Source organism: Vanessa atalanta, chromosome 15, assembly GCF_905147765.1.
Source record: "Vanessa atalanta chromosome 15, ilVanAtal1.2, whole genome shotgun sequence".
Lineage (NCBI taxonomy): Eukaryota > Metazoa > Arthropoda > Insecta > Lepidoptera > Nymphalidae > Vanessa > Vanessa atalanta.
This window is the reverse complement of record NC_061885.1, coordinates 5,048,389-5,072,091: the sequence shown is the minus strand read 5'-3', so window position 1 is coordinate 5,072,091 and position 23,703 is coordinate 5,048,389. Positions and strand designations below refer to the sequence as shown.

Below are 23,703 nucleotides of genomic sequence, written 5' to 3'. Positions count from 1 at the left end.
AAATTGATATTTACATCCTGTAGGTATGCGATAGTGTAGATACTACAAGCGTCCGCGTCTTTACTTACCGTACGTTTTTGACTATCAGACCAATGATATACACAGAAAAAAATAATTATAATAACATTATTTTTAATAAACGAAATATTAAATTTAGCAAACACACAATCGTTTTACTTGCATTGACGATAGAGATTCTGTTATCATTGTGGAAAAAAAAGACTTTCTTGTATCCAATATTCCCACAACATATTCAACATGTACTCCAGCATTCAAATCCTGTGTTTGTATTTGTAATTCATCCTTATCAAATGTCGCCATTTATAACAAAAACGAATAATCTCTAAAAACCACTTCAATCGTAATAATTTTAAATGATATTCTAAATATACATTTTACCGTTTATTTTGCAGCATGAATGAACTAACATTTATCTCAAAAATATCTTCGTAGTTTGAATTCAAGAGCTTCGATATCGAAAAAAAATTCCATCGACCGGGTAATAAAACAAGCATCAAGAGCTCTGACGCACCGTTAAGTACGGCGAGCTAGCGTTTTGATACATTTTATCGTAAAAGCGCCCTTATTTCGTTAGCGATAAGGCGTCGTTTGTATAGAGGTGAGGGCGCTCATAGTATAGGGAGTAGGACGCCATCACCATATCAAAGTGCTATCGGCTTCCGGCACGGGTTATCGGGCGACCTCCCGAAACCCGGCAATTAGCCACCCTCCCACCCGTCCGCCACTTCCGTTCTTCGACTTAAGACGGTTGGAAGCAAACATCGACGGTTACACTACAAACACCTTATCTTTAGCTGTAGGTTTGTCGAACTTCGCCGTTTCCTCAACAAACCTGCACTCTATAGACCCGACCCACCCATCAGATCATTCTCAAACGACATATAGTTCCTAATTCGCAGATTCTTATAAATTTTAAATATTTTTATTCTGTTTACTGAATTAAATTTATTAAAAATATAAGTTAAATTGGTTATTTCTGAAGATATATTTAAGTGTCCATTACGTACGGATCCCTAGAACGGCAAAAGGCATTATCTGCGAGTGTAGGTAGTTGTGTTAAATAAATACGTAGAACATGAATGAACGGGTCGGAGTCGCTTCCGCCGTCTTGTAATAAGGACACCGATAAGAAGCCTGCACACCACAACATTTCAATCTTACCGCTGAATTAAATTGTGATATCATTTTTTATTTTAATGTATGAAATTGTTACTGGACTGTTCCTTTCATTCCTTTGCTCTATATAACTTAAAAATATTTAACGATTAAATTGTGGTAATGAAGAAAAACAAACTGAAATAGATTAGTAAATTCTTATTCATGGTAACAAATTAATATTTGTCATTTGAAACTGGCAGCATAAACTACAGGATATCGTAATTAGCTCAGTGAACAGAAATAAACGTTAAAAATAAAGCGCGTATTTAACGATTCTCGGTATCAAACCCAAAATTAGGGCAATGTTTTGGGAACCCCATTATCGCTACCACTACGTACCAGCGCCGGCTTAAGCGCGCAGTTGCTGGCGTCATTGACAGGCGCTTACGATACCATTTCGAAACGGGAGACTCTAAAAGAGGTCACCGGATAAGATTACGGTAAACTGTGTAATCAAATCGTTTATAATGATAACTACATTTCTGCGATGATGGCGCCTATGACGTTCTGCACGCTATTGGTGTTGTCGTGTTTAACTTCTAGATAAGCCCTCCGTAGAAACGTCGAATGCAAACGCGTTTAAATGGGCGCTTGTTAGAAATAAAATCGCTGAGTCACCCTCGTAAGCGTTTTTGTTAAGGTCCATTCAGGTAGAAATCTGATCCCTGCATTTGCGCTTCAAAACAATTTGATTAGATAAAAGAATTACGCAGGCAGGAGAGTTATTGCGCATCGGTCGAAACAATTTATATGTATGGATATGGGAATATGAGCGTTACGTCTCGTGCGTTAAATAAGATGATGAATGTGATTAAGATCTTACGTTACTTTTTATTTATGAATGTAATGGATATTTTCGATAAGTGAGGTCATTCTACACTAAAAATTTACCGAAAGTAAGAAATTACTCATCTTGTCGACTTTTATTGATTTCTCAGAAACATTATCACTGAAGGTTTTAAATTCCGCATAGCTAATGGCGCTGTGAGATCTTCAAGGACGAAACCCGTGAACTTAAAAAGTGGACCCGGAAATCGCAACATGTGTCATGATTTCACAATAATTGATGATTCAATTTATCTGTAACAAATAATTTAACGGGATGACTAACTTTGACAAATATGTACATATATTAATCTGAAAATATCACATACATATCAAAACACAAATACAATTATAAATTCGAAGACTAAAAAAAAATCGACCAATGATTAACAGTTTAACATTCGTGTAACGTATTCAAACTGAATCATTATTTAAAAATCTCGAGTCACGAAAACGTATACCTTCGACAACAAGCTAGTATGATACGAGAGTCCGAATGATTATTATAGATTGACATATCAAAGGGTCAATACGGACCCTTATATCAATGCACAAAAACAATACCGATCAGAAATAAACAAATAAAAATGATATAATATCAGTGGTGTCTTTCAACATTTATGAGTTCTTATCATGTTGACTACCAGCACGCAATAAGTGAATGGGACATGGGTTCACACAACTCTTTGTTAATAGTTTTATGTAAGTACAATGAACCAAGAAAGATAGGAAGTAGGAGAGTCGTTTTGTTGTGGACAATTGGGCCGAAAGCGAGTAAAGTTAATAGTACACGTCTATTTCAATTGTGTATTATTTATTGGTGGGTCGTTTGTTCGAACGCCATCGCCGTTTATCGGGCGCCTGCAATCCGCGCTGACCCCGCGATATCCTCGATCTACATTACCCCCGCCCTCCTGCCCCCGGTACAAGTAAACCGATAGTCGCCGTTGTAATGTGAACCTTGTGTAGAGCGTCTTAAAGACGATGTTAGCTAAGTTGCCTCGATAGGAGCGGGAGCATGAATGGAGCGGCTTGTGAATGAGCGGACTATGTCCCGCAGGCGATAAGCGCTATCGCCGGGGCCAGCTGACAGTCCATGTTGACAAACCCTGTTCTACTTTCATTTCGTCCAAACCGACTTAGTTTTATCAATAGATATTCATTCAATTCTCAATTTGTACCCTTCATATTCATCGACGATCATGACGAAAATATTTAGCAAATATATTGAATAACATTGCTCAAACACAATTCTTATCTTTAAATTTCAGCATAATATATACTATGCGGATACTTATCATGTTTTAATATCGACATTTTACCAATTGTTCCCGGTCACACTGACGACTTTAACATAGTATTAGGATAATGACAGCATTTTCTATCTTAACCTTTAATCATACTTTGAGCGCTAAAACGTACAATTTATTAAATATATCTCTACAGATTCGAACTTGCGATCTTTAGTTCAGAACACACATTTAAACAACTCGACCAGCACTACATACACGATGTATTAACAGTGTAAATAACATATCATATGACGATAGGCTTATTTACTCTGTAATAACGCATCTTTGTTGTACTCGAAGATTTATCTTAGATTTTGTCTTGTATTACATTCCATTAAAACCACAAACTAAATATGAAATGTCATATTAATAGCAAAACAAACATAAAAACGCCTGATATAGTTTTTTTCGGTCAAATGGTTGGAAATTAAAAATACGAAAAAAGATAAGAGTTTATTTCGTCGAGCTCGACGTGTCAAATTCGAACGATTCACAAATGTAATTCGCTTACATTAGGTAACTGTTTAATGTGAGAATATGAATTATATCTGAAATATTTATTATAGGGAATGTCTTATCTAATAAAAAAAAACTGAATATTCATACAATTAAAACGTACGTTTCCGCCCTACCCTAATTATGCCAGAAAACGTCAACTTATACGAATACAGACTTTTAAATATGATAACGTCGCTTCGTAGACATAAGTCAAAAAAGTCTTAAGACTTTGAATAGTTGATTTAACTTGTGATTGAAGAACGATCACGCTGTAACCGTTCATTAATCGTCAGATTCAAACATATCTAATAATTAGGCACAAACTGGTGTAAGGACGTATTTTTTATAACAATAACCACATGTAAATAGAGTACTTAGCTAATAGTAATATTTAATTATAGTCATACTTATTTTGTAAAGTATTTTTTTGTATGTTTGTAAATAAATATAAGGTTATTTTTGTAATATTTACTTTTTCCGCCAATAAATTATTATTATCGATCAAATCATAAACTGAGCAATGAAACAAAATATCTTCGAATTTTTACTTGAAATGGAGAGTTATTATATTTGAGTTATTTGTAAATTTGTACACATTCAAGTTTATATAATGGACTTATAATTAACACATTGAATATAAATATTACAGTCTAATAATAAAGATAGAGATGACTCTCATAGGAAATTGTTACTTGTCTATTTATTAGATATTATTCAAGTAACTAATTACGACATCCAATTAATACATTAAATTTAAATTATGAGTTTAATCATTATTTCAGACACGTTTCACGTTGAGCAACAAAGCAAATAATCACATCACTAACTATGAATAGATTACTATCTATATATATTTTAAAGTTCCGTAAATAGAAAGATAAAATTGTATTTATGTGTGTGACGGTTATTTTCTTAAGATTTCGCATGATAATTATTGACTGGATATCCTGCGTTCAATCGATAGTCATCGCGGGATCGCCATTGAATAATTTCAATTACTTACTAATATAATTTATTTTTGAATTAAATAAATGTTGGAATTTTACATAATTTACTTTAATAACTCTTAAAGTGTATCATTAAGAGTTCATAATTTGTAACTTTGAACAATTCATATTGCACGTCTCTATAAATAATAAATCAAATTTTAACGACTTTTATTTTTAACATTTTGAATATTTAAACAGTGCTATAATTATATTTATATTTAAATACATTTCTGTGGGAATATTATTTATCTACTACATTTGGTATAGTAATAGTATTTTTAATCTCGTCGTCGTGTGGGCTTAGACATCCTGTCACTTAAGTTCAATGTTCTTGATAATTTAATTATTAGAATAATTTCTTTATTAGTTTAAAGAATAGCCATCAAATGTTTCAGTTTAAAATACACTTATGACTTAAGGTTATTGTTTTTTTTTTGCTTATAGTTAAAATGTTAAGGACTGGATTAAATTATTCTTTAAATTCACCAAACTACACTACAATTCATTACTTAAATATCTCTAGATTAATTAAAGAATATATTTTTCTATTGTGCCCCTTCCGATATATATTTACAATTGGTGCTCTACACAAAGGTTACTTGGAAGAAATCGCTGCTTTAGCGATAAGGCCGCCTATTGCACCTCATGTCACTTTGTACATTCAATAATTTACTGTGTAAATATTTTATTAATTGGAGTGCAAATAAATATAATGATAACATAATTGACTTTTCATCATTTAAATATTTAATTTCCATTGTTTTCTTTATGGGGATAATGGGGATAAGCTATGTTTCGCGAGGAATACAATTTACAGCAACGACAGACGACGAAACAAAGTTATTGATGCACGTAGTTCAAGCCAAATAAAAATGTGATGCACAGTATCGGCATTCTGTATTCGATTTCTGTACTGAACCTTCCCATTGGGCTAAAATACCAAACATTCAGCCTTTTATTCATTTTAGATATAACATAATTTCGTCCATCATTATTACATACTTGGTATTTCACAAGGCAAATTGCATAAGTAATATGTAGTTTAAAAAAATCAAGAACGTTCTTCATTTTTTTAAATTCATAATCAAATTTAATTAATATGTTTTAATAATAAAACATATGAATTAATTTTGTCACAATAAATATGATCAAGCATTCTTATTTAAATTTCGAATTATATAAAAAATTCAAGAAATGGATCAAAAACACATTATGTGATAACAAATAAAACATGAAGTCGATAAAGAAAATAATTTTAAATTATACAAACCACAATATTACTGTTTAATTATATGAAAATAAATTATAAAATTAAATCTGTGACCACGGAACCCCAAATGCATAAAGAGATTTTCAACTGTGCGGGTCCGATCTAGCGCTTAACGCTTATAGTTACAGAAAATAATAGTTACTACCTAATTGTACTTTTTTTTTAATATTCCACGTGCTATTTTTATGCGTGTAATATATGCTTAACTTTAGTGTCTACGGATATAATTAATACTTTAAATAAATGTTTTTTTTTTGTTGTATATAACATACATTGATTTTTATTTATGTACAAAAAGATTATGCATTATAATTTATAACTCATGCGATGAAAACTCCTGTAAAATTTGAACAGTTGCCATTTTTACACTTGTATAAAATGTTCTATGAGGTATTTTGAAAGATCAAATTCGAAACTCGACGTAGAAAATTGTAAAAATCGATCGTGATATGTCAGAATATTTATATGCAACATTTGCGTGATAACTGCAAATGTAATAATTATTACGGAGTAGAAACACGCACCAAAAGCGCATCACTGGGCGTAATAAAACGGATCACTAAGTCGATTTTTTATCGAGTCGAAGACAAAATGCATCGTAATCGTTATCGGCAGAAAAACAAATAAAGTAAAGGAAATACAATAAAGTCATTCGTCAAAATGTTTGTACTTCAGCGTGTATAAAGTATGGTCAAATTTATCAAATGAAATATTTTTAAAAATAAGCTTATTTTCCATTCTTGTATTTTATTGATATTTTCACACATTTTCACGTCAATCGTAACAAAATTTTACTTCTCACTCATAAATCATCGCTTATATCTTAGAAAATGTTACAAAACACGATTTTTTCTTTCCATCTCTAAATATTTAAAAAAAGTCTTCTAAATTCTATCGTACCTATATACCTATTTTATACCTAGGTGTGTAGGTACATAAACATAAGAAAAATATAATTTATAACAGTTAAATATTCTTTTCAAATCGAAGAAATAATTAATGCCAATGCACATAATATTTTTAATTTTCTATATTCATAATCAAATAATTCTTAATAAAAACTGCCGTTTAATTGGAATTATCATTGTTGGAAAATATTTACCATCCAATTACAACACAATGAGTATATCTGTGCAAAATACAAAAGCGACTTATTGGCTAATATTTATCTTGATTTTTTATCTTTTCGTACCAGCTTTACTTTTTCGTACTTTTCGATCCAGCAAGGCGGAGTTAGAAAAAGTCCTACCAAAAAGTGATATTTCATATCACTTTTAAATTCTTAAATTACCAAACATTCGCTAAAATCATCGACAACGTAAGAAATCTGCGAATAATTGTGCAAAATCAAAAATTAAAATATACTTTATTCAAGTAGGCTTTTATGAGCACTTTTGAATCATTTAACAAACTATATTAAGTAAAGCTACCGATAGGGGTAATAGCTGCAATCGGGTGACGTCAGTTTGGTGCAGTTCTGAAATAGTTCTCGTTTTGTCATAATTTGAATTTCTTATATATTTATACAAATTCTTTAAGAAAATAAATATATATATATATGAATTACACCTCAAGATATTATACATATAATTAAAAACTAAAGATACAGATTATGTACACTATGCACATACATATCAAAGAAAGCATGTGTACAAATTAAGTATTGCTTTACAATTTAAATCTTACAATGCTTATCTAAAAAATTATCATCAGGTGACTTATAGTCAGATTATCCTGACTGCATTTTTGGTAAAGTCGCCAGACATTATTGATACAGATCATGAGGTACCGGGCTCGAAGCCCGAATTCAGCTACTAAAGTTTATTTATTTCGTTTGGTGAGAAATCCTTAGTTTAAGGATTTCTTAGTTTAACCATTTCCACGTGCTATTTAGATCACAAATTAATGGAATATAAATAAAGCGACTATTGACAAAAGATGAATTGGCTTGTTGCCATTTATTGTCCGGTTGCCAAAAACGAATACATGGTAATATTCTAGTTCTCAACAAAGTGTCTTCTGAGTTGATTGTTTTAAGGTAAAATTTTACATTACTATGTAAATGGTAAAAATAGAGCTATCGGACATTCTGTCACTTCATCGAATTTTTCACTTTTCCCATATTAGGTTGTACAAAATCCACATAAATTTTATAATTAATTGGATAGTTATTTAACTAAAGAAATATATAATTGTGTTTAAAATATTAACAAACAATTTCACTCTACGTAGAGCTATTAAAAAACCCTTTAATCTTATCTTAACTGAATAAGTAACAGTCAAACTCATTATTCTAGACATGACCCGTAGGTAACGTAAGGTATGTATTATACTTCAAAATAAAGTGGTCTGTGATTGACAATAAATAAAAACTAAATAGGTATTACGGTAACGATTAGAAAGTAGGTATTATTCAATTAAATTTAAAAAACCCACACATTTAACAAGACAACCACATTAGTAACATGTAGTGAATAATTTACGTTTGATATGAAGCCTTACATTTAAAATGTACCTTTTATACGAACAATTAAAAAAAAAACAAATTAAAATAAGGAAGCCACTGAATGTATATTTTGAGCTTTTATAAAGCATCCATGATTAGTTCGAAACACCGCACCTGTCTCCACAATTTATGCCCAGAATCAGTAATTACCTCAAAATGGAATAAAATTAAAGTAATCGAGCCATCGGTTTGAGAGCAATTACACCATGTATTCAGAGCAACACTCGCACAACCCTAAATAAGCAGCAATTTCAAGTGGCGGGGAATTCTCGCGACGATAACAAGGTGGCCGGCTGCGCGGGCGCACCTGCCACGCGCACGCGCCTCTTCGGCCTCCGCCCGCCCCGCGACCCACAAGCTGCTCTAACCCAACCTTACAATGTTGCTCCACCGGTATACCTTTACAGAGGAATTCCTTCATTGATATTGCAGTAAATACCATTTATGTCATTATCAGTGTCGACGTTCTGTCATAAATATCGATCCTTACGTGCCGTTCACATTCGTTTAAACACGTTATTTCCACATGCTGCGTTTGCAGCTCACGGGCAGCTCATTTACATTCTCGATCCTAAATACCAGATTTGATTTGACGACAAAATCACCAAGTTAAACTCAAAATGGACTTTATCGCATATCTCTTTTAGAATTGACTGCAAGTAAGTTCCAACGAAATATTAACATTCAGCCACTGACATTCAATTGAATATTTAGTTAATTATCATATAATATAATCCCTTTTTTATTTTTAAAGTTAACATGAGAGTCCGAATCATTTGTAGGACAATATTCAACAATGTCGAAGAATGAATTAAAGAGTCCCAGGTGGACTTAAAATTAGGAAGGCGTCCCTAGTAAGGTATCTCGATATTCAGTAGAATAATGGCTTATATGTATATAAATAATATATATTTGTCCACTAATCTACAAATATATAACTATTTCTTACAAACGTTTCTCTTTTAAACATTAAACATAATAAACTACCCAAAGTAATATGAAATATCCGGAGATCTACAGAGAATAGATTCGTAATTCTCATTGTTCTTATATCAAATATTTTTGTCGCATTACAAAGAAAAGATCGAAATTAGCTGACGTTATTGAAATGTTCCTTAAAACTTTTAATAAAATCAACAGTGATATGTACAACAATTAAAGTGATGATTTATTTACAGCAGTAGCGGCGGTAATGAATTTGTCAGTGATAATCATATTAGGAAGGGATCGATCAAACAGATCGCGTAGCTGTTCATTCTCGGAAGCATCCGCATTCCAATAGACCACGATGAACATGTTCTTAATATCCTACACTGACCGCCAGATCGAAGATCAACATGACTCATTTATGACACTGCACCGCAGTCATCAACATTCCAGTAAACACTAGTACTTCATCAATCGACTCATCTAACTCGCCGCTGATTGACTCTATTCGGACTTCTCGACAAACAAGTTAAATAAGATTCCGAACATTCTTGTACCACATTTATGAAATTAAATGCGATCGTTAGGTTAATGAAATATTTGCCCAAAGATGTCAGAACTAATTAAAAATCTGAATGTAAGATATTAGGGAACAAAATTAAGGCGCTCACTGAATAAGTAAAGATTTAATCAAATAACTGTTGAAAAATTGTTAAATCTTAAACTTGTTTACATCTGTGTGGGAATCCTTACATGTGTATATTTGCAATACACAATGTGCATCGTGTAACCTAATCTACCCTCGTAATACGTCTTATAATGTCTCCCTTTATAACATTATTAATAACTGTAATAATAAATGTATGTCATACTCAATATTATGATTTGTAATAAGTTATATATTATCATATAAAGTTACGTAAATCCTACTTTGTTCCTTCCCTTTGAATATGGTAAGAAATTCTATTAATGTCTTTACTTTTTAATCTAGCTAAATAAATAATAATTATGCTAAATTTTTTACTCTCTTATTAAGTAGAGTCGATTGTGTGATACGTGTGATCATACCCCTTGAATTGATTCGATTTATTTTACAAATACCAACGTCTATCAATTATAAAGAACCGTTCGTTACAAGCTCTTTTAAATATGCTACTGTCAACTACATGGAAAATTGTATTGAAGTAGACACCTGTTAGAATTGGTTGTAACGATTGTTAGGAGTAACGTCGTAGCCGCGCACGCGCAGGCATGCGAGTCCCCCCCTCTTCTTTAAGTTCCCTCCCCTCCTCTCAGCGCTCCTCACCATTCATTGGAATGCGGGAACTGTACTTCGATACACCTCATTATCAATGCTTACCATTTAGTATTATTTGAGGATAACTTTGTACCAAGAAGCTACAAATTTGAGAAAGAAAGTTATTTTTAAGTAAGTTTCTCATTCAATGGTTTAGTGAACGGGATAATATAATGATCAAATGTATAAATGTAAACGTAATTTCTATATCATTACAAGTTAACTATGTTGTTTAATGAGTAAATAAATGATCTTTAACCTTAATATATATCAACGGTCGCATACTTGGTAACCATGTTTGAGTTTTTCTGATAAATACATATTTAATTCGGTTATTCATTTCCACGACCTACAATTAAATCGATAAATCGATCAATGAAAGTGATACGTTCAAATACATATTGTGACGATAAATTTAAGAATCAAACTAATTAATACAATTTAAAGGGATCTTCTAACATGCCTATAGAAATCGAAGCCTTGATACTTGGGTAAAACTGTATTTGGCTGGAATCACTGTACATGAAAGCTGTGAATTTACGTCTTTGACAAACTTCATTAAACTAGACCTCAACAGAAATGGACCCTATGATACACATTGCGTTCCTCCCAAAATTTAGCTTAAGTACGTAAACGGCTTAAGTATTTCACGAGAACTTCCCAACAATATAGCGCATGTGACAGTTACAGTAGCATTTCCTTTAATAGAACTTGAGAATCAAGACAAATTCTTGGATCGCTAACGGAAATAGACGTTTCGAAAGCGATGCATGCGTTACACTGCTTCAATAGTAAAGTGTTAAGCGGAAAACAGTCGAATACAATAGTAATGTAAGTGATTCATGAATCGTACTTTGAGAAGGAGTGCATCGCCGCGAGTGGTTGGGTGGCGGAGCGCAGGGCACGAGGCACGATAGGAATGTGCGGCCCTCGGCGCCGGTTTACAAATAGAAGGGCCGCTAGCGCGGACTGCACGTGTGATACATTGCCGTGATCAATCTGTTAGCGCTGATGGTTGCGCCTGAGCTGACGACGCGTACGCACCGATACTCTAATACAATTATTAATTAAAACAACATTCATCACCGGCCACGGCTGTATAAAAAGCTATAACGGAAACGCTTTTGCATACAAGTGAAACGAATGTGTCATGTAAATACGTCGTTCGTTTTAGTTCACCCCGGTCTTGTATTTGTTCAACCCGGTCCTTCGTTGGTGGACTTCCAGTGACTTCCTCGTAGAATGTGACAGAAATAGTGACATTTAAAGGGTTCCGGTGTATAAGTCTAGGAAGGCAGGAGAGATCATGTTAATGACATCTCGGAGGGTCGTTTGTCGGGCATAAGAAAGTGATCAGCGGCCCTGCGTTCGCTGACCCCGGCCGGACGTCACGGCTGAGAGAAGACGAGTGCAGCACGCCATACGGCGCCCTGTGTCTTTCCTCTGATGTTCCCATTCGTGATCCCGTTTTAAAGACATGAAGAATGACATATCACATCCAACCGCTTTTCTACGAAGGTAACCAAATGCACTTACGCTATTACCTATATATTCAATTCTTACAGCTACCCTCGGTTTTAGGTTAACTTAAATTCATACAGCTACATAGGTAAAATGCCTGATATCAGTATATGTCGCGTTGTATTTTTTAACTGGCAAACAAATAACAAATTTTGTTTACGAATTAAACTATATACCTACTTGTAAGGAGTATAACTGCACTTACTTAGGTATATCAGTATCAGCAACGTTCATTTATTCAAATTTATAAAACAATAATTTACTAAATTAAGTAAGTCAGAGTTTTAATTATGAAAAATCGAAACATTATTTTAAACAAAACGTACAATATGGACAATGTTGCCATCAATTTTATATGATACATCATAATATTTTGTATACTCAGTAATTATATATTTATCAATAAAAAACACCCACATTTATTACTTAAAAGTTAAAATTAAAACATTATGTTTTTTACATTCACTGTTATAGTAACGTTAATGTCTAGTCTCTCCCTAAATCTACTTACACGTTAGAAATAAATAAAGTACTAACTCGTGCGCCTACGCGTAGGTAAATATAGATATAAAAAAAAAAACTTTTTTTCTGAGTAGAGTAGGTAGGTAAGTAGAAAAAAAAAAAAATTTTTTTCTGCTAACTTCTAACCATTTTTACAGCCGAAATATCATAGCATAATATTACTTATAGTAATTTTTTTACCCTGGCAACATTTACGTTACTACCTATTATTTAACTATCATTATCAAAATAATTTATTAATTAATGATTACCATTAATAGTTAACGATGAAAATTATTATTTTAGCTATATTATTTCTATTTTTTTTATTATTATTATTCGTTACAAATTGTATACCTAAATTATATTACTTTTTTTACATTAAGCAGCTTTTTAAATATTAAGCGGCAATTTAAATTCTGTTTACTTAGATAATAAATAATTTTAGTAAATATGTAGGTGAGTGAGTGACAATTTAGGAGTATATGAATTTGTTTTAAAAAGTAGTTACTTTTATCTGAGACTGTGAGACCAAGATTAGATAGGCACGGCCCTATGTTGATAAGAATACCGGATTCCAACAATAAACACGCCTCAACTATTAACGTATTAAAGTTAAAAATTGAAGTTTTTTCTTGAATTTTCTAAATAACGTATTGTTGTTTTTTTATTTAATTTAAATTACGATTTTAGTTTAAATCACATATTTTATAATAACATGAAATTTTTAGTAATATAATTGGTTTGTAAAATGAGGTCAACGAAGCGGGCACCTAGACACATGCCTGTGGAACTTTTCGGCCTACTTTTTAAAATAAGATAAAATTATAAAACTTTCTACGCGAAATCGACTCAATATGAATAGGTATTTTTAAACCTAAGTGAAATATTTAAAATAGTAAAGTGTGAAAATTAGTAGAAATATAAATCAGCGAGCGCGTGGCGAGCCGTGGGGCGCCGAATCACGCGCACTATTACGCCTGCGTGTGGCAACACTAACACGTACTTTTCGCGCAATTTCTAACCGTCATCCCCCTGTACAACTCAGCGCCTATATGGGGTTGTAAAAAAATTCAACATTTTAATCAAATTTCAATACAATATAGACATTTTATGAACACCTTACGTTTGGTATATTACAATGTATAATTATGACCTTTTATTTATTCCTTTTCAGTCATTATATAATAGAAAGTGATCGAAATTAACTCGATTAGAGAAACCAGTGCTTTTACTTGAAAAAGATAATATGAACAATAATAATATAACATTATTAAGTAAAATTATAAACAAAAACGCATAGCGCTTTAAACAAAAAACAAATCTGAAACTTACGTCCAATGTTGCTAACATTTTAACTCAACCAATTTTACTCTTATTACTCAAAGCGAGGACATTGTTTATATATATTAAATATATAAATAAAAGTATTTTTGCAATAAAAACACATTTTTAATTACATTAAATCCTGCTATTTAATTTTTGGCTTCAACCAAAACGAAGAATGTTGTACAAAAATTTTCATAACTCATAACGCTATTGAAGTTGGTGTTTTTGTTTTTTTTTCCTGCTTATGTTTATTTTTCCTGATGCCATTATTCTAGAATCTTATTTTAACGGAACTATTACCAATATAAAATAATAAAAAAAAATATTAAGATTTAAAAAAACAAAATCCAGTTACTAAAAACCATTAGTTTGAATTGATATTAAATAATATTTTAATTTTATAATTTTTTTTTATATTATTTTGTTATAATACAACTATAGTGAAATAAAATTATAATAATTGATTGTACTATTTTTTAGCATTAAAAAATCCATAGTATAAAATGGTTTTTATACCGACTTAATAATTAAAAATTAGTTTTAATTGCTTCATTTAATTTATTACTATTTGAATTAATTTAAATTAAAACAAAAAAAAACGCAGAAGGTAGGTAGAATAAGTACCTACTTAAAATATTTACACAATATTTTAAGGAAAGTAAATACGACGCAAAGTAATAAATTATTTATTAATATTGATTAAATAATTATTAACTTTAAGATAAATATTAATATGGAATTAAAAAGTTCCTTCATTAGTAAGCGCAATCGCTCGATTTGGATTGCATAGAGTCCACGCGAAAGATTTTGTGCCTACATAATAGCTTCCCATAGATGTGGGTAGTTTCCACAAGATTTGGAAATTTCTAAAAAATATGCTTTTAAGGTTTTAATTACTTTTGTCTGTATTCAATATTTTTTAAACGTTTCGCTTGTGTGTATTTTTTTTTTGTAATGTTTTTTTTAATGAATAAGTCTACAAATTAGGTACCAATACAATTATAATTGATATTATTGATGATAAAATTAGATGGTAACAATAACTTAAAAAGTTATACATAACTGTAAACTTTATTGTAGCTAGAAATAATATTGAGATCGATATAACAGTTTTTATTTGGACAAAATATAATTTACGTGATCTATAGTAATATAGTTTTATGTTTAAATAAAGGCCAAATCTGGAGCAGTATCCCTCATGGTACAGCCACGTGGCGCAGCCGCGCCTCGTCCACGGCAGCGCTGCATGTCAGTTTTCTGGAAAAATTGTCAAAAGTAGCACAGCGGTGCGGTGCGACGGCGCGCTGCGACGAGCAAGCAATTCGCGAGGCTCATGCGCATGTGTGTGTCTCGTCGAGACCGCGTCGCGCTCGTGTGCGTGTACGTAAAGTGAAGGTCGAATATTTTGTCCCTACTCCTCGGTCTATTGGTGTTCACGAGTCGACACTGTGATAATGAAGTGTCGCGGTCCCGCTCACTCTGCTCGACTCGCATTCCCGCCGAAAGGGACGGCAGGTGGTGTGCGCGTGCGTCGGAGCCTCCGCCGGCGCCGGCGCGGCCTGCCCTCATCAGTCTCCCCGCGGCGGGGAAGCAGTTCGTGTGTGCGATTCCGCGTCGGCTCGCCCCGCGGCCTCCGACCGCTCTGCGTCGCAAACGAATATTTTTAGATAACGGCGCGAATAATTTATTCGTAAGTTAGTGATCGCGCGCACTTTTGCGGATATCGGAATCGGCGCATGCGGGTCCGTGCGTTCCGTTCAACGCAAGGAGGCCGCCGACGGAGACGTCCCGATAGGTAAGCTGCGCACTTCCTGCGCGCGCGCCGCCATGTTCGGTGGGAACGTCACTTCCGTCAGCGCGAACGCCGGAACCGGCGGCCGCGGATCTCGGGCCTGCGGAGCTGCGCGGCGGCACCGACGGCGCTCGGTCCCGGCTCCACTCGCCGCTCAAGTGCTCAGGTCAATGAGCGACGGCTTTCGATTCATAAAATGTCGGTCGTTCCATTCACGCCGCGGGGCGATGCTACGCCGACCGCTCACTCGTGACCCTCGCGTCTTCGAATATTCATGTCTCCATCGATAACATCGTAACCTCTGACTTCTTTTTGTATTATCGCGTTGTTTAGTGGACACCGCTACTTGAGGCCGGACTTCGTGCGAAGTGCTGAAAACAAGTGTCATTTCAATCGTTGGACGATATACGTTAACTGTGAATAATGTGTGCAAAGTGAATTTATATTGTGATTATCAGTCGTTGATGATGGAATTTTACATACAGTAGCGTAAGATTAGAATTTATTTCTATTCATTTTATCAATACTTAATTATTTGTCGCTGCCACTTCGATCTACTTTCAAATTTCAAATTATTTTTATATTCATGCTTTCGAAAAAAAAAATTTGAATCTAATTAAAAAAAAAAAAAAACGAGTGTTATTTTTTTAAACAAATGAGGGTAGAAACAAAATGCATTCTTTAATAATGACGCATACCGAGCAAAAAAAATGATGACACACGAAATGAATGATAAGTGTCGATCGAAGTGATAGCAATCTCTCTCGTACGCAAGTAATAAATTGAAACAATGAGATGTAGTAGCGGCGACCGCGTTATCGACAGGACATACGTCACTAGCGGAGCGTGACGTCTGGTTCTAGCGTCCCTCGCGCTGCGCCCGCGCATGCTCCACTTCTCGCTTCTCACCCCCGCCTGTTCATTACCCTCCGTTTGTAATCCGCACCGTATTCGTTTACACCCGTACACCGTTAACTACAATGCATTCCTCGGCGCTTTATGTAAAAACTCAGATTAATACTTATATATCCTGTTGTCTTACAAAATATATTACAAAATATATGTATATAAAAACGCTATGATAATATTTGTTGATATCTAAGAAATAGATTTATGATATTTATGTTAACATTTAAGGACATATTTTGACATTTTTGTTAAATAATTACACACTCAGTTTTAAAAATAATTTCGTTTGTAAGACAATAAATATATCAAATTATAAAAAAATAAATACGTAATAGTTATTCAACATTTGCTAATTTTTCTTTATTATTGCTGTTTACATAATATAAATATTTTTTATTTCGAATTAATTTAGGGTGAATATGAAAAGTTAATATGATATCCCTATAAAACCATAGTGTGAGATGATTCAGGTGCTACGTCAGCGACACGTGTACCTGCTGGCCACTAGTTGTGAATCAGATCGCAGCATCTCATGCTGACGTTGTATTCACCGCCATACGCGCCCTTTGCTCACTAACCTTTGTTTCTGATAAGTAGTATCGCCTCACCCGCTCTCCGGCTCATTCATGCCTAACCGACACTCAAATTTGGGACATTTGGTTGCGACGCCTACAGTCGCCGAATCATGAGCAGTGCGCCTCCGCTTCCGTTGCAGTGCGCGGTGTAGGCGCACATTTCATAAGCATTTCCTTCGCCGTACTTCCCACCAAAGGGACATACCTACATAGGCCGCGCTGCGACCGCGCTCCCACAATTGCTCCTATACAAAAGGAACGTGATAGCCAAATTTGCGTGTAGGTCGATTCCGAGTGCGATATGCAAATGTCACATTACTAAATTGGTCAGTCATTATTATGTCCGCAGTTATGTATGTACGAGTATAAAACGCGACCGTTTCGTCATTCATGATCGTATTCAAGTCGGGTGGCGCGACGCTTCCGTCCACGCATAATCCGCACTTTAAAACTTGTGATTGCTGATTTCCGTTGGAGCACGGCGCTGGGCGAATCGCACTGGGCACGTCTCAGTGTGTAGGGAAGGTGAGGCGGCGGGAAGAAGCCGCTTCGCACGTCTCGCTGCGCCAGTTCTCAGCCCCACGATAAGCCAATAAGGGTCGCGCCACAAAAAGCGATCATTATAAAGGTTGTAAAGCCTGCACCGGCGCCGAGCCTTCCCAGAATCAGGGCCATTCTTATTTTGCGCTCCCGCCTTATTCACGGGCTTTTTTGTTTGGTGTTGGTCATTTTTTTGACGGGAGCGGTATTCTTGTGAGAGCTTCAAGGAAATGGCTTATTGGGTTTCGTATAAGAGCCGGGCTTATCTGAGAAGAGAGATCGGCACCGCAGCCGAGCATGGGAACGTACGTCAGAGGTCTCGCGAGTCGCGACGGACCGTTACGCGAGCAGCATGCCCGCGCCACATTCCACTGCATCTACATGTCATCGCCTGTCTTTAGTTCGTGACGTCACGCAGCAATCATAGATAGTACCGGATACTTTGCTAATTACTTTGCTATTATATACGCGCTCACTTCGTCGACAAATGTCAATTAAGAATTTTTGACACGCACTTATTATTTCGCTTATAAAAAAATAATAAGTACTTTTTACTATTAACATAAAATAAAACTAAGCAAAATCTAGAAAAAAAAGTTCCTATTCTTTTAAAACCTTTTTTATTTTTTATAATTGTATATAGACACTGCGTGTAATGCGTCTTCTATCAAAGTATCTTGTAATATATATTAATTGCTATTTTTAATTGAATCAAATATTGACTAATGTCTGTTGAATAATTTCTTGACATCAGTTTCACACAATTAAATACCATTCATGTCCTTATAAGGCGCTATAAATATTAAGCAAACATTCAAGCAAATTAGCACGAAAAATTGATAATTGCCTAAATATGTTATTTTCTCACAGTGAACGTGTCGCGGCATTTCCCACCGTCTGCTCGAGGCGCTGGGAAACTGACGTTAGCCTTATTTCCATTACGAGTAACACTGATAAGAGCTTCTGTAAAAACACCACGGATATTTCACGATGTCGAGAATTTATTGAAACGATGCAACTGATTCTCTGATGTTAACGGATGTCACTGGGGTTAACGGATAATTCAATAATTAATTATATGTGTGGTTTATGTTATTAATTCTCTAAAGAAAACTTTCATAGCTTTTTTTTTATATTTTTCAAATAAATCTTTCTCTTATCTAAATACGTTTTAGTTTATAAAATACATAATATATAGTTATAAAATATTCGTACATTAATTTAAACTTTCGGTTTTTTTCAGGAGCTGATAACTATTTTCCTGGCGAATGAAAAATAATCTAATTACTTCAAGAGAAGTACCTTAAGCAGCGGAGGTGTTTATTCGGGTACGTATTTGAAAATTATTAATTATTTCTATAAAATGTCACTTGGCCCGGCTATTTCCAATCTATTTTAAATCAAATAGGTAGGTACCTAAATGCTATTTGCAATTTCATGATAACAAATAAAACAGTACATTTTGGTTTGAGTGATTATTGTATATTGTATGTGTAATGTTCATATAGTAGTTGAAATTACATAATTTTGTTCAATATAATTAGAAATAAACATGAGTTCATAGCTTTTGTAGTAAAATTAATACGATTAGCGAGCGATTTTATTTACATTAGGTATATTAAAGTGAATAGTACACACGTGTCGAAATATTTCCGTTGAGGAGTAGAGTGGAAGGTGCTGAGGTCACGGGCCCTTATTGGGGCCAAAGGGAAGTTATAAATCTGTCGGCGCGAACAATAGCGCGATAAGGAGCACCTTACGTCCGCGCGATAGTGGCGCCCTCACGCTCTGTGGCGCTCCCGCAGCCAAAACATTTTGTTACTTTGTTGAGCTTTAGCTCGGTAAGCCAAACCCTTCGCTCCTTTATTATGAGTACATTATTAGGTATTATGTATGAGTAACGAGTAGGTACAAGAAGGCGTTGTTGAGTGCCGGGTGTTTCGTATTTGTTACGTTTCGGTGTTCTCTCATGCTGGCAAAAAATATAATAATTAAATCCATGTACCGAGAGATAATGTGAAATGGGAAATCGGCGTAACTGAAACCTTATCGGTCATTAACCTTCACTCCTAAACCGGGCCTCACATCTCATTTGATGAGCGCGTTTTATGTACCTACATACCATTTTATTTATATTAGAATTTTATCGTCCCATTTTTTTATAAATTATTCATATGAAATCTACAGTCAGTAAACTTATGCCGTTGCTTGTTGTACAAGATTAGCAGTCCTTTATAAATAAGCTTTCAAATGTACAATATTCAATAAGCTGATATTATTATGATATAATTATAATAAACTCTGGACGTCAGGTAGGCGCCATCGAAACCTTGACCTCTTTACCCGGTACGCTGGCGGCAGCGGACCGCGGGGGCGGGGTGTGCGGGGCAGAGCGGCGTCGCGCACACAATAGACTATTCTGTGACATCCGAACCCACCACTAATATCAGCAATCACATCCCTTTGATATAAATAATAAGTATTTGCAGCACCGTAGCTGCTAAAGATTAAAATGAACAATATAAAAAAACACACTGTTCGCGAATAAAACTCATTAATTAGTCGCCACCCCAAAGTTACGCTTATATACTCGTGTGTAGTAACAAATCGAGGTACTTGCTCAGATTCGATAACAATTAACGGGAGTCGGTTTTACTATTTATTGATTAAACCGTTGACAAAAATCAGAATAATCGTGACTCGGTAAAGTTGGTCATGTTAGTATGTAATTAGAGGCGTCGGCGGCGCGCGGGACGAGACAAGGCTAACAAAATTCAGGGGGCGGCGCGGGTCGCGGCCCGCGCTTGAATAAAACATACCGTGTGCGCCGCGCCTTGGCGCCACCGCGACACGTACCGTCGATATACTAAAACAATACACGGAATCTAGGTCCTAGACGCGACGCTAAACGGCCTCTGCCGACCGTCGAGACGACTGCTGCCCTGAAAACTAAATCGATGTCACACGCCGCCCGCGCGCTCCGCTTTGCCATCTACGTCTACGCTTAAGTATATTCGCGCACAATTTATAGTCCTTTCCGATACAATGTTTACATCGGAATAAACGTACGGTACAATAAAACGATTCACATCGTCAGATTTCAATTTAATCGTCGTATTCCTATTGCAGTTGCAGACTATTTTACTGAGTATTAAAGTGAATATCTATCTTTACATATATTGTTTATCTGAGAAATAAGGTGAATTTGTATGTACGTATATAGTTCATTTAAGCTCAGTAGTAATAGACATAATTGTTTCAATTGCACGTGTTGGTTACGTGCTTCTACCAGAGGTTAATATTTCCTGAAATACTTGTAACGAATTGGGGACGTACTTAAGTATTATTTTTGTAAACGATACTCTTTCGGATATACGATCCGCTGGAATGTCATTTCTTTGTAAATAAATTCACGAACGTAGTAGCAATAATCAGGAATGTGAATTGTCTGCAAAAAGTGTGCTTTGAATATGTATCGTGTCGGACGACATTTTTGTTTCAAGTGAAATACTATAATATTGTTTTTATACTTATGTGCCCTCATTACCTTTTCCGATTAATTTAGTCTTCCCAATATATTTTATATGAACTAATATTTTTATTTCAAAATGTACAAATAAAATATTATGGCAGTATATTAATCAATATCCATTATCTCAATTATTAATTACGCTGAAGGCTTCGTAGCAAAACCGTAGCACCTACGTAGCACTTCGTTGTGTTTACATAAGTCATCAGCAACCACTAAAAATATGAAACTTTAAAAACTTCCATTAGTATCAAACGGGTATTTAAAACAAAATAAAAGGACAAGTGTTGAATAGTTTGTTTGAACAAGAAAATGTTTTTTAAACATACGAAATTTAAAATGAACCCTGTAAGACGAATTTCCGCTAACTTAAAATCCCAGGACCATAAACTAAGCCAATCTATATATACTCGGAGTGTCCAGTCGCGTCGTGATGATTTTTAAATGTAAAAGCGCGCCTTAATTACCTGCATTAATATGCGGGACGCGCACTATGGGCACGTAGGAGCTATTAGCCTGGACGAACTCGTGTCGCTTGAACACGCCGCCTTCTACATATTGAAGTGACATTAGCACTCATCATTCAACATTTTACTTATTTTTTTATTTGACCCTGTTAGGATATTTTAAATTCTAAATTTGTCAAAGTCAAAAAATTTCGACAGGTTAGAATTACTTTATTGAATTTAACTTCCTGTATCAAAATTATTCCATTTTATTTCTTTTAACAAACATAGACAATTGAAAAATTGCTTCGTTGTATAAATTTTTTCTAAATATTTAATGAGTAGTGTGCACACATGCGTTTAGTTAATTGTTCTAGTATCGTGGCAAATCTCTTATTAATTATGAGTCATGGAGGTGAACATTTATAGACCTTATCTCCGGTGGGCCCTTGCGCTTTCCTTACGGGTTGCGCGCTCGGCTATGAGAATGTGCGACACCGGAACGAACCGACAGAATGACTACTCGCCGAAAAACGAATTGAGCCATCATCTTATTAAATATGTACAAATTAAAGTCTGCCGAAACTTATATGACATTTTTAATTTTGGCCTCGTAAAACTTTGTATAAAGCCAAATTAAAGCTATTTCGACACTCCGATGATCATTCTGCGTTCAGACCAAGAAATTGTGTAATGCATTGAAAATTGTAAACGCCAAACATTAATGGGAGTTATTATAAAAATAACAGTTATCAATTCTCTTGCATTACACGGTGAAGGGCAATTTGACGTCAGCGTTCGTCTCGCGTCATCGCACGCGATTTCTACGTCTGAGCAGAGTCTCGGTTTCTTGCCTCAGATAACTCAGCAATAGCAATTGTAGCTTTTGCTATTGTACTATTTAAATTGGATCTAATTTTGCATAATAGATCCGAAAGTCTATTCTTTTGTAGTACCTATTTAAAAGTCGAAGTGATCCGAACTCTAAAGACTAAGTCTGAAACGAGCGCATTGCATAACAGCTGTTGATGAGCGCATCCGCACCCTGCACCGATTATAAATAGCTCGTCGGTCCCTTAAGGCGCGAGCGCAAGTTTCCGGGCTGGAAGTGTGCCGCTTCCGCTGCGCGCGGTCGTTGACGCGCGTGCATTGTCGCCGCACATTCCCCGCCGCGGCCGGCGAGCGGCGCGCGGCGTCGCCGACGACGTTTTTAAATAGAGGACCGATTACGAGCGTCTGGCTACGGCGCCGGGCACATGACCGCGCGAAAGTGCAGCGCCCGCCGCGCCGCGTCACGGGCTATTTGCGACGCGCCGCCTCCGCGCTCGCCTCGCTCCCGGCCGCCCTCGTCACTCGAGCTGCACGCACCGACACTACTCCGACTCGATACCTGCCGGCTGCCAACTCACAGCTGATAAATGCCAATTACCTCCAACTCTATGTTACACATGTCCCAAAATAATGAGACATGCAAACTCTTATCAGAACCTATCTAATGTATTTGAATATTATTGTAAATTACAGTTACAATTATATTGAAATGCAGTAACGTACTCTGTTAAATAGTAAAATATATTATTATATTTGGTAATTATAAGTTTTCCGTTAATAAAATAAAAAAGCCGCCACAAAATTAGGTTTATGTATTTAAAAGAAATGACGCAAAGGTTGTAAAAAAAGCTCGGGACTTGTGGTAAAAGAAAAGACTATAATAGGCTGATTAGAAATGAGAATATTTATAATTTATTCATCACTATAATATGTAACAACATATCTCT

The 23,703-nt window shown here is 35.0% G+C and overlaps 2 protein-coding genes across 2 annotated transcripts in view; one reads left to right on the top strand and one right to left on the bottom strand.

Annotated features, from left to right (window-relative positions):
• Nucleotides 1-23,703, top strand: part of LOC125069531 — a 67,792-nt gene that overhangs the window by 40,147 nt on the left and 3,942 nt on the right. The window contains exon 4 of the mRNA XM_047679051.1: nucleotides 19,194-19,278. Within this exon, the coding sequence (XP_047535007.1) occupies nucleotides 19,194-19,229 (36 nt within the window). The 3' untranslated portion in view covers nucleotides 19,230-19,278. The remainder of the gene's footprint in view (nucleotides 1-19,193; nucleotides 19,279-23,703) is intronic.
• LOC125069332 lies at nucleotides 15,151-16,275 on the bottom strand. The gene is made up of 2 exons (XM_047678792.1): nucleotides 15,847-16,275; nucleotides 15,151-15,776 (listed from the first exon to the last, which is right to left on the bottom strand). Exons 1-2 carry the CDS (start codon nucleotides 15,870-15,872, stop codon nucleotides 15,404-15,406), a joined length of 399 nt encoding a protein of 132 aa, XP_047534748.1. The 5' UTR covers nucleotides 15,873-16,275; the 3' UTR covers nucleotides 15,151-15,403.

What these genes read in the sequence shown, in the direction of transcription:
- LOC125069332 (XM_047678792.1), bottom strand. Translation starts at nt 15,872, where the DNA reads ATGCGCCGATTCCGATATCCGCAAAA. An exon ending in CGATTCCGATATCCGCAAAA is followed by an intron (nt 15,777 to 15,846) that starts GTGCGCGCGATC and finishes TTTGCGACGCAG; the next exon opens with AGCGGTCGGAGGCCGCGGGG.